The sequence below is a fragment of the Salvelinus namaycush genome, unplaced genomic scaffold (assembly GCF_016432855.1).
Source record: "Salvelinus namaycush isolate Seneca unplaced genomic scaffold, SaNama_1.0 Scaffold337, whole genome shotgun sequence".
Classification (NCBI taxonomy): Eukaryota; Metazoa; Chordata; class Actinopteri; order Salmoniformes; family Salmonidae; genus Salvelinus; species Salvelinus namaycush.
Window position 1 is genome coordinate 47,501 of NW_024060308.1, and position 15,319 is coordinate 62,819.

A 15,319-nucleotide genomic window follows, 5' to 3' on the forward strand; every position below is an offset into this window, starting at 1 on the left:
ACAGGGTTCATTCCACGTAGTTACAGGGTTCATTCCACGTAGTTACAGGGTTCATTCCACGTGGTTACAGGTTAAAACAGAAACAACTCAAAGGGTTAAGTTTTGGTATTCATTCCTAGTGGTTAAGGTTAGGTATTCATTCCTAGTGGTTAAGGTTAGGTATTCATTCCTAGTGGTTAAGATTAGGTATTCATTCCTAGTGGTTAATGTTAGGTATTCATTCCTAGTGGTTAAGGTTAGGTATTCATTCCTAGTGGTTAAGGTTAGGTATTCATTCCTAGTGGTTAAGGTTAGGTATTCATTCCTAGTGGTTAAGGTTAGGTATTCATTCCTAGTGGTTAAGGTTAGGTATTCATTCCTAGTGGTTAAGGTTAGGTATTCATTCCTAGTGGTTAAGGTTAGGTATTCATTCCTAGTGGTTAAGGTTAGGGTGATGGTTTGGGGCTTAAAACAGAATAATGAAAAACAATGAGTTGTTTTTATGAAGTATCATCTGGTTCTCTCCCTGGCTTGGTACAGTATTGTGAACTGCCATGGCACAGTGGTCTGTGTGGTCTGAGGACGCTTCACCTCAGAGCATCATGAGGTCACGCCCAGTGAACGGTGAGGAGGACATGTATCGACGTCCTCAGGACCTTTACAACCAATCAAATGGTAGTTCTAGTGACCAGGATGAGCTGTGAACAGATTATTGTATTTGTAAACACTAGCTGTTAGAGGAACTGGTGTTTAGTGTCAGATTAAAGCTACAGTCAGCAGTAGAAACAAGATCAACTGGTGTTAAGTGTCAGATTAAAGCTACAGTCAGCAGTATAAAACAATAACAAAGCCTATGCCCCACCCCAGTTTCAGTAAAAATCTGAGGGATGGGGCTGGAGAAATGCAACTACTCAAATGCATAGACAGAGCAATGGATGCAAGGACTGGCCATCCGTGATATCAAAATTATAGTAAAACATTTTTTTTAGGCTAATGTCTACATTAACTTTTTTATATACAAGCTTATATTTTGGGTTCTGATGGGGTGAGACAGTTCATGAGGCATTCATAAGTTATTTTATTCAATGGGTACATATCATAAATGTATGCTTCTGTTCGGCTGGCCGTCAGCATGCTTCTGTTCAGCTAGCCGTCAGCATGCTTCGGTTCAGCTAGCCGTCAGCATGCTTCTGTTCAGCTAGCCGTCAGCATGCTTCTGTTCTACTGGCCGTCAGCATGCTTCTGTTCGACTAGCCGTCAGCATGCTTCGGTTCGACTAGCCGTCAGCATGCTTCTGTTCGGCTAGCCGTCAGCATGCTTCGGTTCGACTAGCCGTCAGCATGCTTCGGTTCGACTAGCCGTCAGCATGCTTCTGTTCGGCTAGCCGTCAGCATGCTTCTGTTCAGCTAGCCGTCAGCATGCTTCGGTTCGACTAGCCGTCAGCATGCTTCTGTTCGGCTAGCCGTCAGCATGCTTCGGTTCAGCTAGCCGTCAGCATGCTTCGGTTCGATTAGCCGTCAGCATGCTTCTGTTCAGCTAGCCGTCAGCATGCTTCGGTTCGACTAGCCGTCAGCATGCTTCTGTTCGACTAGCCGTCAGCATGCTTCTGTTCAGCTAGCCGTCAGCATGCTTCTGTTCGACTAGCCGTCAGCATGCTTCTGTTCGACTAGCCGTCAGCATGCTTCTGTTCAGCTAGCCGTCAGCATGCTTCTGTTCGACTAGCCGTCAGCATGCTTCTGTTCGACTAGCCGTCAGCATGCTTCTGTTCAGCTAGCCGTCAGCATGCTTCGGTTCGACTAGCCGTCAGCATGCTTCTGTTCGACTAGCCGTCAGCATGCTTCTGTTCAGCTAGCCGTCAGCATGCTTCGGTTCGACTAGCCGTCAGCATGCTTCGGTTCGGCTAGCCGTCAGCATGCTTCTGTTCAGCTAGCCGTCAGCATGCTTCGGTTCAGCTAGCCGTCAGCATGCTTCGGTTCGGCTGGCCGTCAGCATGCTTCTGTTCGACTGGCCGTCAGCATGCTTCTGTTCAGCTAGCCGTCAGCATGCTTCTGTTCAGCTAGCCGTCAGCATGCTTCTGTTCGGCTAGCCGTCAGCATGCTTCGGTTCGACTAGCCGTCAGCATGCTTCTGTTCGGCTAGCCGTCAGCATGCTTCGGTTCAGCTAGCCGTCAGCATGCTTCGGTTCGATTAGCCGTCAGCATGCTTCTGTTCAGCTAGCCGTCAGCATGCTTCGGTTCGATTAGCCGTCAGCATGCTTCTGTTCAGCTAGCCGTCAGCATGCTTCGGTTCAGCTAGCCGTCAGCATGCTTCTGTTCGACTAGCCGTCAGCATGCTTCTGTTCGACTAGCCGTCAGCATGCTTCGGTTCAGCTAGCCGTCAGCATGCTTCGGTTCAGCTAGCCGTCAGCATGCTTCGGTTCGACTAGCCGTCAGCATGCTTCTGTTCGGCTAGCCGTCAGCATGCTTCGGTTCGGCTAGCCGTCAGCATGCTTCTGTTCGGCTAGCCGTCAGCATGCTTCGGTTCGGCTAGCCGTCAGCATGCTTCGGTTCGGCTAGCCGTCAGCATGCTTCGGTTCGGCTAGCCGCCAGCATGCTTCTGTTCGGCTGGCCGCCAGCATGTTTTTGTTCGGCTAGCCGTCAGCATGCTTCTGTTCTACTAGCCGTCAGCATGCTTCGGTTCGGCTAGCCGTCAGCATGCTTCGGTTCGGCTAGCCGTCAGCATGCTTCTGTTCGGCTGGCCGTCAGCATGCTTCTGTTCGGCTAGCCGTCAGCATGCTTCTGTTCGGCTAGCCGTCAGCATGCTTCGGTTCGGCTAGCCGTCAGCATGCTTCTGTTCGGCTGGCCGTCAGCATGTTTCTGTTCAGCTAGCCGCCAGCATGCTTCGGTTCGGCTAGCCGTCAACATGCTTCGGTTCGGCTAGCCGTCAGCATGCTTCTGTTCTACTAGCCGTCAGCATGCTTCGGTTCGACTGGCCGTCAGCATGCTTCTGTTCGACTGGCCGTCAGCATGCTTCTGTTCGGCTAGCCGTCAGCATGCTTCTGTTCGACTAGCCGTCAGCATGCTTCTGTTGGACTAGCCATCAGCATGCTTCTGTTCGACTAGCCGTCAGCATGCTTCGGTTCGACTAGCCGTCAGCATGCTTCTGTTCGGCTAGCCGTCAGCATGCTTCTGTTCGGCTAGTGTAACAGGGTTTTATTGGTGATTCCCCTTGCCACTTTATTGTTAAGCCAATGGGTTTTTGGTTTTAGTTTTGTCTTGCCTTCACCTACTCAACATGGCATCTTATTGGCTGGTTTGCGTAGCTTGCTTACGAGGGAGGATGTTTCAGTTAGAATCGTCCCAGTGAACAAGCACCAAACCAGCGGTAAGTTGTTGGTTGCAAAGCACTGTACATCAAAAGTGATTTTTATACTCCCAAGTGATGATTTAAATGTACAATTTATATAAATTTGTTTGTAAATGTTATTCGAACATCACACATAAGATGCAGTGTTTTTTGGAGAATATTGGTTGTGCATTTTGGTTGTAAAGAATTCCCGCCAGTACTAGCTAGCAACTTACTGTGTCTGGTGGGGGGGGTTCATATATTTTGTACAGTGCGTGAGTGCAGAGTTGGATGGTGAGCCGTGCATTGCATGACGTGCAATTTTGTGCTGTTCCTATCAGAATAAATCTCCATAACTGGTTGCTGCGGAAAAGGAGGAGGTTGAAAGGGGGGTGAGTGTAACGGATGTGAAATGGCTAGCTAGTTAGCGATTACGCGCTAGTAGCGTTTCAATCAGTTACGTCACTTGCTCTGAAACCTATTAGTAGTGTTGCCCCTTGCTCTGCAAGGGCCGCGGCCTTTGTGGAGTGATGGGTAACGATGCTTCGTGGGCGACCGTTGTTGATGTGTGCAGAGGGTCCCTGGTTCGCGCCCGGGTCGGGGCGAGGGGACGTACTAAAGTTATACTGTTACATTGCATTTCACATCGGTTACACTAGCCGTCAGCATGCTTCGGTTCGACTAGCCGTCAGCATGCTTCGGTTCGACTAGCCGTCAGCATGCTTCGGTTCAGCTAGCCGTCAGCATGCTTCGGTTCAGCTAGCCGTCAGCATGCTTCGGTTCAGCTAGCCGTCAGCATGCTTCGGTTCGACTAGCCGTCAGCATGCTTCGGTTCAGCTAGCCGTCAGCATGCTTCGGTTCGACTAGCTGTCAGGATGCTTCGGTTGTGCCTGCATTCTCCCTTAAAAGACCTTCGCTTGAAAATAGTAGCGTCAATAGTACTGTTTGTCCATTCTGAGACGCCGTAACCAGTATACACTTCCTCAACATAGTCAGAACTCATCTAAAATAACTCAAGGAATCTGTCATTCATTTGATGTTTTTGCCGAGGAGTTTGGTGCAGTATTTCCCAATGAAAAAATGTACATGAAAACGAGTCGTCTCTCGTTGAATGACAACAAAGACTTTATTGAAGAATCCATACAGTTGACCAATCACGGAAGTAGACTTCGGCTCCCGAATTTCGGACTGGCCTCGATAAAACCCTTATGAACCAACTCGCCCCAACTGTTTTGTCTAGGAAGCATGCATACCCCTTAAGACTGCACCTCACCTGGCTTAAAATACTCTCAAACACACACACACACTGATAACACACACATGCATGGCAGGAGGCACAGGGCTTACCGACAGGAAGTCACAACAGTTGAACAGGAAAGAACTTGGTAGTGTGTGTGTGTGTGTGTGTGTGTGTGTGTGTGTGTGTGTGTGTGTGTGTGTGTGTGTGTGTGTGTGTGTGTGTGTGTGTGTGTGTGTGTGTGTGTGTGTGTGTGTGTGTGTTGTGCACCCGTGTGTGTCAAAGGACAGAGATGTTTTTAGCTGTGCTGATGAAAAGCTCAGAAATAAAATCCTTCGGCTGCAGTCTAACATGTGGGATGTCATCTATCTCTGTCTTAATGTGTCTCATGCTGCCTCTAGCCACACACACACACACACACACACGCACGCACGCACGCACGCACGCACGCACGCACGCACACGTACACACACACACACACACACACGTGCAAACGCACATACACACACACACACACACACACACACACACACACACACACACACACACACACACACACACACACACACACACACACACACACACACAGAGTGAGATGTAGTAAACAGCTGTGTGTATATAACTGCCATAGATGATTGGTAATTAGTGGTTGAGGCAGGAAACTATGAGCATCATGAAGCACCTGTTTCAAAACCATTAGAAACCTCCCTGTAGTGATGTCAGGGGAACATTGACTGTCCTGTTGGTTGCTATATAAACCTCCCTGTAGTGATGTCAGGGGAACATTGACTGTCCTGTTGGTTGATATATAAACCTCCCTGTAGTGATGTCAGGGGAACATTGACTGTCCTGTTGGTTGGTATATAAACCTCCCTGTAGTGATGTCAGGGGAACATTGACTGTCCTGTTGGTTGGTATATAAACCTCCCTGTAGTGATGTCAGGGGAACATTGACTGTCCTGTTGGTTGGTATATAAACCTCCCTGTAGTGATGTCAGGGGAACATTGACTGTCCTGTTGGTTGGTATATAAACCTCCCTGTAGTGATGTCAGGGGAACATTGACTGTCCTGTTGGTTGATCTATAAACCTCCCTGTAGTGATGTCAGGGGAACATTGACTGTCCTGTTGGTTGATGTATAAACCTCCCTGTAGTGATGTCAGGGGAACATTGACTGTCCTGTTGGTTGATATATAAACCTCCCTGTAGTGATGTCAGGGGAACATTGACTGTCCTGTTGGTTGATATATAAACCTCCCTGTAGTGATGTCAGGGGAACATTGACTGTCCTGTTGGTTGATATATAAACCTCCCTGTAGTGATGTCAGGGGAACATTGACTGTCCTATTGGTTGATATATAAACCTCCCTGTAGTGATGTCAGGGGAACATTGACTGTCCTGTTGGTTGATATATAAACCTCCCTGTAGTGATGTCAGGGGAACATTGACTGTCCTGTTGGTTGATATATAAACCTCCCTGTAGTGATGTCAGGGGAACATTGACTGTCCTGTTGGTTGATATATAAACCTCCCTGTAGTGATGTCAGGGGAACATTGACTGTCCTGTTGGTTGATATATAAACCTCCCTGTAGTGATGTCAGGGGAACATTGACTGTCCTATTGGTTGATATATAAACCTCCCTGTAGTGATGTCAGGGGAACATTGACTGTCCTGTTGGTTGATATATAAACCTCCCTGTAGTGATGTCAGGGGAACATTGACTGTCCTATTGGTTGATATATAAACCTCCCTGTAGTGATGTCAGGGGAACATTGACTGTCCTGTTGGTTGACCTCTAATAGCTCCAACCCAGTCAGTCTGGATATTGTCTGATAATGTCACAACTACACTTGCTGTATTAGTGAACCATCAACTGTTAGACTAGCAGTGGTACATTGCTCTATAGATGTTGTTGTAGAGCTGTCAGAGGAGGTCCTAGAGCTCGTTTTGCTCAGAGGAGAAGATATTTGTTTCTTGTCCACCTGCTGTTTGGCAATGGAGCCCAAATACCACACATCTCTCTCTCTCTCTCTCTCTCTCTCTCTCTCTCTCTCTCTCTCTCTCTCTCTCTCTCTCTCTCTCTCTCTCTCTCTCTCTCTCTCTCTCTCTCTCTCTCTCTCTCTCTCTCTCTCTCTCTCTCTCTCTCTCTCTCTCTCTCTCTCTCTCTCTCTCTCTCTCTCTCTCTCTCTCTCTCTCTACCTGCTGAGTGTTCTTTACAGTGGAGCCAGCATTCCTCTGATCTGTTGTGTTGTAGAGCGTTCTGACCATTATTTAAAATAGCCACCCCACTTCGGTCTGACCAATCACAGAACACCACACAGAGGCTGATTTAGGTTTTACCAATCCGGTCAACCTCACATGGTGGCTGGCTTTGATTCTGACAAATCACAGAGCTCCACAGTGGTGGCTGGCTCCAAGGTTACTATGGCCTCTCCCATGCTCCTGTGGTCAAGCATTCAGGGAGAGGGAGGAAAGGAGAGGGGAACGGGAGGAGAGGAGAGAGGGAGGAGATGTAGAGGAGAGGAGGCTAACTCCCTGGCTCGGGAGGCTATAAGAGGACAATTCTTCTTTTTGCCTAACCTCATCCTCCTCTCTCTCCTTCTCTCTCTCTCTCTCTCCTTCTCTCTCTCTCCCTCTCTCCTTCTGTCTCTCTCTCCTTCTCTCTCTCTCGCCCCCTACTTTAGTTCTGGGGGTTAAAGACAAAGTGAAAGGACTGTCAGTCAGATGAAACAGGAAGACAAACCAATCGCTGTCAGAAAAAGATACAGACTCAGGATGAGGGACAGGGGTGACACACATATACACACGTACTACGCACACACACACACACACACACACACACACACACACACACACACACACACACACACACACACACACACACACACACACACACACACACACACACACACACACACATCAAATTTAAGTCCAGCGACTGTGTGTTCTTCCACAGCAGGAAGGAGGTGACAGGACCAACACACACACACTTCCTGTTCACAAAGATCCACTTCCCTTATTCCCACCATGACTGAAATCGCTACCAAACACACACGTATGCGCACAAACACAAACACACGCACACGCACACACGCACACACACACACACACACACACACACACACACACACACACACACACACACACACACACACACACACACACACACACACACACACACACAGCTATAGAGCTATATTGTAATTCCCAGTAAGTAGTCCTCCATATCATTTAACCCTGACAGTAGACGTGGGACTCTAACAGCTCCTGACAGTAGATGTGGGAGTCTAACAGATACTGACAGTAGACGTGGGACTCTAACAGCTCCTGACAGTAGATGTGGGACTCTAACAGCTCCTGACAGTAGATGTGGGACTCTAACAGATCCTGACAGTAGATGTGGGACTCTAACAGCTCCTGACAGTAGATGTGGGACTCTAACAGCTCCTGACAGTAGATGTGGGACTCTAACAGCTCCTGACAGTAGATGTGGGACTCTAACAGGTCCTGACAGTAGATGTGGGACTCTAACAGATCCTGAAAGTAGACATGGGACTCTAACAGCTCCTGACAGTAGATGTGGGACTCTAACAGCTCCTGACAGTAGATGTGGGACTCTAACAGCTCCTGACAGTAGACATGGGACTCTAACAGATCCTGACAGTAGATGTGGGACTCTAACAGCTCCTGACAGTAGATGTGGGACTCTGACAGCTCCTGACAGTAGATGTGGGACTCTAACAGCTCCTGACAGTAGAGGTGGGACTCTAACAGCTCCTGACAGTAGAGGTGGGACTCTAACAGCTCCTGACAGTAGAAGTGGAACTCTAACAGCTCCTGACAGTGTTTTGGTTAATCATGTCACATGACCTTTTCATGAAACTGTCCCCTTTTGTTTTTATATTTGATTGTCCAGCACCATCCTCAGCACCATCCTCAGACCATCCTTCATTTTTGGTCAAATTCTCATTTCTGTAAAAGGCTTAAAATGAAAGGTAAAATCCAGGTCATGTGAAATGAACCAAAACACAGGGCCCTAGCTATAGGATACAGTGGAACATTCTATTAAAAGTTATGATGAGGTGGATAATTCCCTCAAATAGAATCAGTGTTCTGATGAGGTGGATAATTCCCTCAAATAGAATCAGTGTTCTGATGAGGTGGATAATTCCCTCAAATAGAATCAGTGTTCTGATGAGGTGGATAATTCCCTCAAATAGAATCAGTGTAATGATGATGTGGATAATTCCCTCAAATAGAATCAGTGTTCTGATGAGGTGGATAATTCCCTCAAATAGAATCAGTGTTCTGATGAGGTGGATAATTCCCTCAAATAGAATCAGTGTTCTGATGAGGTGGATAATTCCCTCAAATAGAATCAGTGTAATGATGATGTGGATAATTCCCTCAAATAGAATCAGTGTTCTGATGAGGTGGATAATTCCCTCAAATAGAATCCGTGTTATGATGAGGTGGATAATTCCCTCAAATAGAATCAGTGTTCTGATGAGGTGGATAATTCCCTCAAATAGAATCAGTGTAATGATGAGGTGGATAATTCCCTGAAATAGAATCAGTGTTATGATGAGGTGGATAATTCCCTCAAATAGAATCAGTGTTATGATGAGGTGGATAATTCCCTCAAATAGAATCAGTGTTATGATGAGGTGGATAATTCCCTCAAATAGAATCAGTGTTCTGATGAGGTGGATAATTCCCTCAAATAGAATCAGTGTTATGATGAGGTGGATAATTCCCTCAAATAGAATCAGTGTTATGATGAGGTGGATAATTCCCTCAAATAGAATCAGTGTTATGATGAGGTGGATAATTCCCTCAAATAGAATCAGTGTTATGATGAGGTGGATAATTCCCTCAAATAGAATCAGTTATGATGAGGTGGATAATTCCCTCAAATAGAATCAGTGTTATGATGAGGTGGATAATTCCCTCAAATAGAATCAGTGTTATGATGAGGTGGATAATTCCCTGAAATAGAATCAGTGTAATGATGAGGTGGATAATTCCCTCAAATAGAATCAGTGTTATGATGAGGTGGATAATTCCCTCAAATAGAATCAGTGTTCTGATGAGGTGGATAATTCCCTCAAATAGAATCAGTGTTAAAGAAAAGCTGAACTCAGGTCAGCTAAGCGGCAGGTGGCCTAGTAGTTAGAGTGTTGGGCCAGTAACCGAAAGGTTGTAAATAAGAATTTGTTCTTAACGGACTTGCCTAGTTAAATAAAAATGTAAAAGTTCACACATGGACACACAAACACACAGTCTACCCTGGTCAACACTAACCAGTGTGTCTCTGTCCTGTCTTTCTCCTACAGGTCAGAGTGGACTAGGGAAGTCTACCCTGGTCAACACTAACCAGTGTGTCTCTGTCCTGTCTTTCTCCTACAGGTCAGAGTGGACTAGGGAAGTCTACCCTGGTCAACACTCTGTTCAAGTCTAAAGTCAGCCGCAAGTCCTGCAGCCCGAACTACGAAGAGAAGATCTCCAAGACTGTCAAACTGCAGTCCGTTAGCCATGGTGAGCACACACACACACCAGATATATACATACACACACACACCAGATATATACACACACACACACACACACAGATATATACACACACACCAGATATATACACACACACACACACACACAGATATATACACACACACCAGATATATACATACACACACACACCAGATATATACACACACACACACAGATATATACACACACACCAGATATATACATACACACACACCAGATATATACATACACACACACACACACACACACACACACACACACACACACACACACACACACACACACACACACACACCAGATATATACACACACACACACCAGATATATACACACACACACACACACACACACACACACACCAGATATATACACACACACACACCAGATATATACACACACACACCAGATATATACACACACACACACACACCAGATATATATACACACACACACACACACACCAGATATATACACAAACACACACACCAGATAGACACATACACAAACACACACACCAGATAGACACATACACACACACACACACCAGATATATACACACACACACACACACACACACACACCAGATATATACACAAACACACACACCAGATAGACACATACACAAACACACACACCAGATAGACACATACACACACACACACACCAGATATATACACACACACAAACACACACACACCAGATATATACACACACACAAACACACACATACACCCACTATAATGTGTTCTGCTGTACAGACTCATGTCCTGGATGGTAGATGTAATGTTTCAGTTCTAAAACACTGGCTTGGCCTACAACTGTATCGTTAAATGTCCTGTCCTGTCATGTACAAACACACACACATTTCCACTCTACTCTGTCTGTTTGCCTTGGAGTTCTCCCAGATCCTCTGAGGAGAGAGAATCACACAGGGACAGATCAATCACACTGACAGACTGTGTGTTTGTCATTCTAATGCATTCTAGAAGGGAGAGAGAGGAAAAAAGAGAGAGAGTGAGAGAGACAGAGAGGGAGAAAGAGAGTGAGAGAGAGCCAGGGAGAGTGTGTGTGAGAGAGAGAGAGACAGATAGAGAGAAAGAGTGAGAGAGGGAGACAGCGAGAGCAAGAGAGAGATAGAGAGAGAGAGAGAGAGAGAGAAAGAGACAGCATGAGCAAGAGAGAGGGAGGCAGCGAGAGAGAGAGAGAGAGAGAGAGAGAGAGAGAGAGAGAGAGAGAGAGAGAGAGAGAGAGAGAGAGAGAGAGAGAGAGAGAGAGAGAGAGAGAGAGAGAGAGAGAACTAAACCACAGTGTGCATCACAGCAGCAAGATGTGTGACCTGTTGCCACAAGAAAAGCCCAACTATCCCATAATACAACGGGCCCCGTGTCCATCCTGTATAACAGACTAATATCCCATAATGCAACTGGCCCGTCTCCATCCTGTACAACAGACTAATATCCCATAATACAACTGGCCCCGTCTTCATCCTGTATAACAGACTAATATCCCATAATACAACAGGCCCCGTCTCCACCCTGTACAACAGACTAATATCCCATAATACAACTGGCCCCGTCTCCATCCTGTATAACAGACTAATATCCCATAATACAACTGGCCCGTCTCCATCCTGTATAACAGACTAATATCCCATAATACAACTGGCCCCGTCTCCATCCTGTATAACAGACTAATATCCCATAATACAACAGGCCCCGTCTCCATCCTGTATAACAGACTAATATCCCATAATACAACTGGCCCCGTCTCCATCCTGTATAACAGACTAATATCCCATAATACAACTGGCCCGTCTCCATCCTGTACAACAGACTAATATCCCATAATACAACAGGCCCCGTCTCCATCCTGTATAACAGACTAATATCCCATAATACAACTGGCCCCGTCTCCATCCTGTACAACAGACTAATATCCCATAATACAACTGGCCCCGTCTCCATCCTGTATAACAGACTAATATCCCATAATACAACAGGCCCCGTCTCCATCCTGTATAACAGACTAAAATCCCATAATACAACTGGCCTGTCCATCCTGTATAACAGACTAATATCCCATAATACAACTGGCCCGTCTCCATCCTGTATAACAGACTACTATCCCATAATACAACTGGCCCCGCCTCCATCCTGTATAACAGACTAATATCCCATAATACAACTGGCCCCTTCTCCATCCTGTATACAGACTAATATCCCATAATACAACTGGCCCCGTCTCCATCCTGTATAACAGACTAATATCCCATAATACAACTGGCCCCGTCTGCATCCTGTATAACAGACTAATATCCCATAATACAACTGGCCCGTCTCCATCCTGTACAACAGACTAATATCCCATAATACAACTGGCCCCGTCTCATCCTGTATAACAGACTAATATCCCATAATACAACAGGCCCCGTCTCCATCCTGTACAACAGACTAATATCCCATAATACAACTGGCCCCGTCTCCATCCTGTATAACAGACTAATATCCCATAATACAACTGGCCCCGTCTCCATCCTGTATAACAGACTAATATCCCATAATACAACTGGCCCCGTCCATCCTGTATAACAGACTAATATCCATAATACAACAGGCCCCGTCTCCATCCTGTATAACAGACTAATATCCCATAATACAACTGGCCCCGTCTCCATCCTGTATAACAAACTAATATCCCATAATACAACTGGCCCGTCTCCATCCTGTACAACAGACTAATATCCCATAATACAACAGGCCCCGTCTCCATCCTGTTATACAGACTAATATCCCATAATACAACTGGCCCGTCTTCATCCTGTACAACAGACTAATATCCCATAATACAACTGGCCCGTCTCCATCCTGTATAACAGACTAATATCCCATAATACAACAGGCCCCGTCTCCATCCTGTATAACAGACTAACATCCCATAATACAACTGGCCCTGTCCATCCTGTATAACAGACTAATATCCCATAATACAACTGGCCCCGTCTCCATCCTGTATAACAGACTACTATCCCATAATACAACTGGCCCCGCCTCCATCCTGTATAACAGACTAATATCCCATAATACAACTGGCCCCTTCCATCCTGTATAACAGACTAATATCCCATAATACAACTGGCCCCGTCTCCATCCTGTATAACAGACTAATATCCCATAATACAACTGGCCCCGTCTGCATCCTGTATAACAGACTAATATCCCATAATACAACTGGCCCGTCTCCATCCTGTACAACAGACTAATATCCCATAATACAACTGGCCCCGTCTCCATCCTGTATAACAGACTAATATTCCATAATACAACTGGCCCCGTGTCCATCCTGTATAACAGACTAATATCCCATAATACAACAGGCCCCGTCTCCATCCTGTTAACGACTAATATCCTAATACAACAGGCCCCGTCTCCATCCTGTATAACAGACTAATATCCCATAATACAACTGCCCCGTCTCCATCCTGTATAACAGACTAATATCCCATAATACAACTGGCCCCGTCTCCATCCTGTATAACAGACTAATATCCCATAATACAACTGGCCCCGTCTCCATCCTGTATAACAGACTAATATCCCATAATACAACTGGCCCCGTCTCCATCCTGTATAACAGACTAATATCCCATAATACAACTGGCCCCCTCCATCCTGTATAACAGACTAATATCCCATAATACAACAGGCCCCGTCTCCATCCTGTATAACAGACTAATATCCCATAATACAACAGGCCCGTCTCCATCCTGTATAACAGACTAATATCCCATAATACAACTGGCCCCGTCTCCATCCTGTATAACAGACTAATATCCCATAATACAACTGGCCCCGTCTCCATCCTGTACAACAGACTAATATCCCATAATACAACTGGCCCCGTCTTCATCCTGTATAACAGACTAATATCCCATAATACAACAGGCCCCGTCTCCATCCTGTATAACAGACTAATATCCCATAATACAACTGGCCCCGTCTTCATCCTGTATAACAGACTAATATCCCATAATACAACTGGCCCCGTCTCCATCCTGTACAACAGACTAATATCCCATAATAACTAGTACACAGTACAGTAGGGTTCAGTTATACACTATATAAGGCCATGGTCCAATACAACACACACCAGGTGTTATTAGAGGTTGACAGAGACACTACAACACACACCAGGTGTTATTAGAGGTTGACAGAGGCACTACAACACACACCAGGTGTTATTAGAGGTTGACAGAGACACTACAACACACACCAGGTGTTATTAGAGGTTGACAGAGACACTACAACACACACCAGGTGTTATTAGAGGTTGACAGAGGCACTACAACACACACCAGGTGTTATTAGAGGTTGACACCCAGCAGGTGTTATTAGAGGTTGACAGACACACTACAACACACACCAGGTGTTATTAGAGGTTGACAGAGACACTACAACACACACCAGGTGTTATTAGAGGTTGACAGAGACACTACAACACACACCAGGTGTTATTAGAAGTTGACAGAGATACCTCCTAACTCAACGGCTAGGAGGTATCACTTCTGTAGTGAATAAGAGTTCAAAGTTCATACCATTCGCAACCAAAGCTCACGCTGAGATTGGCTTAGTTCTGTAGTTGACATGTTAGTCCTTTTTACGTGGGACCGTCGTCCTCACGTCAGCTTATTATGTGAATCTTTCTGACATCGGACCGTCGCCCTAATGTACCCGGAACAGGAAGTTACATTTTCGTAAAGGGCTTATATAATGGAGGGAGAGAAGGGTGTGTTTCATAGTTTATAACCAATGTCTCTTCACAGGGGCGGGTCACTGATGGAGCAGAGCTTTAACCTTATGAAAACCCAATTCTCTCATTTGGAAGCTAAAATTACATTTCATCTTTTCACAAATAGTTTAATATTTAAACATTTAAATTGCACAACAATTCCATGTGAATCTGATAACTAGAATGTGTAGACTTTCCAAGAAACAGTTTAGGTCATCCTATCATTAATAAGAATGTCTCAGATGACAACCGAACTGACATCATATTCATTAAGTACCAACGCATATTTTCAACTGGTTGGATTACCGAAATATGGTTCCTTTCCCCACCTTCTGATGTTCCCAGACTCTCTATGTTTAACAAAGGCTTTTCAAGAGTCCTTCTGTAGAGTCAAGAGAGGAAAGGGAGAAAGGCATTTATCATGACACCATCTAGCTATGAT

The 15,319-nt window shown here is 45.6% G+C and overlaps 1 protein-coding gene across 1 annotated transcript in view; it reads left to right on the forward strand.

The window, feature by feature from the left end:
* The window catches only part of LOC120040239 (neuronal-specific septin-3-like), a 29,636-nt gene extending 14,711 nt beyond the window's left edge, over nt 1–14,925 (forward strand). Inside the window, exons 3-4 of the mRNA XM_038985457.1 lie at nt 9,952–10,080; nt 14,912–14,925. Coding sequence (XP_038841385.1) covers nt 9,952–10,080; nt 14,912–14,925 — 143 coding nt within the window. The remainder of the gene's footprint in view (nt 1–9,951; nt 10,081–14,911) is intronic.
* The last annotated feature ends 394 nt before the right edge of the window (nt 14,926–15,319 follow it).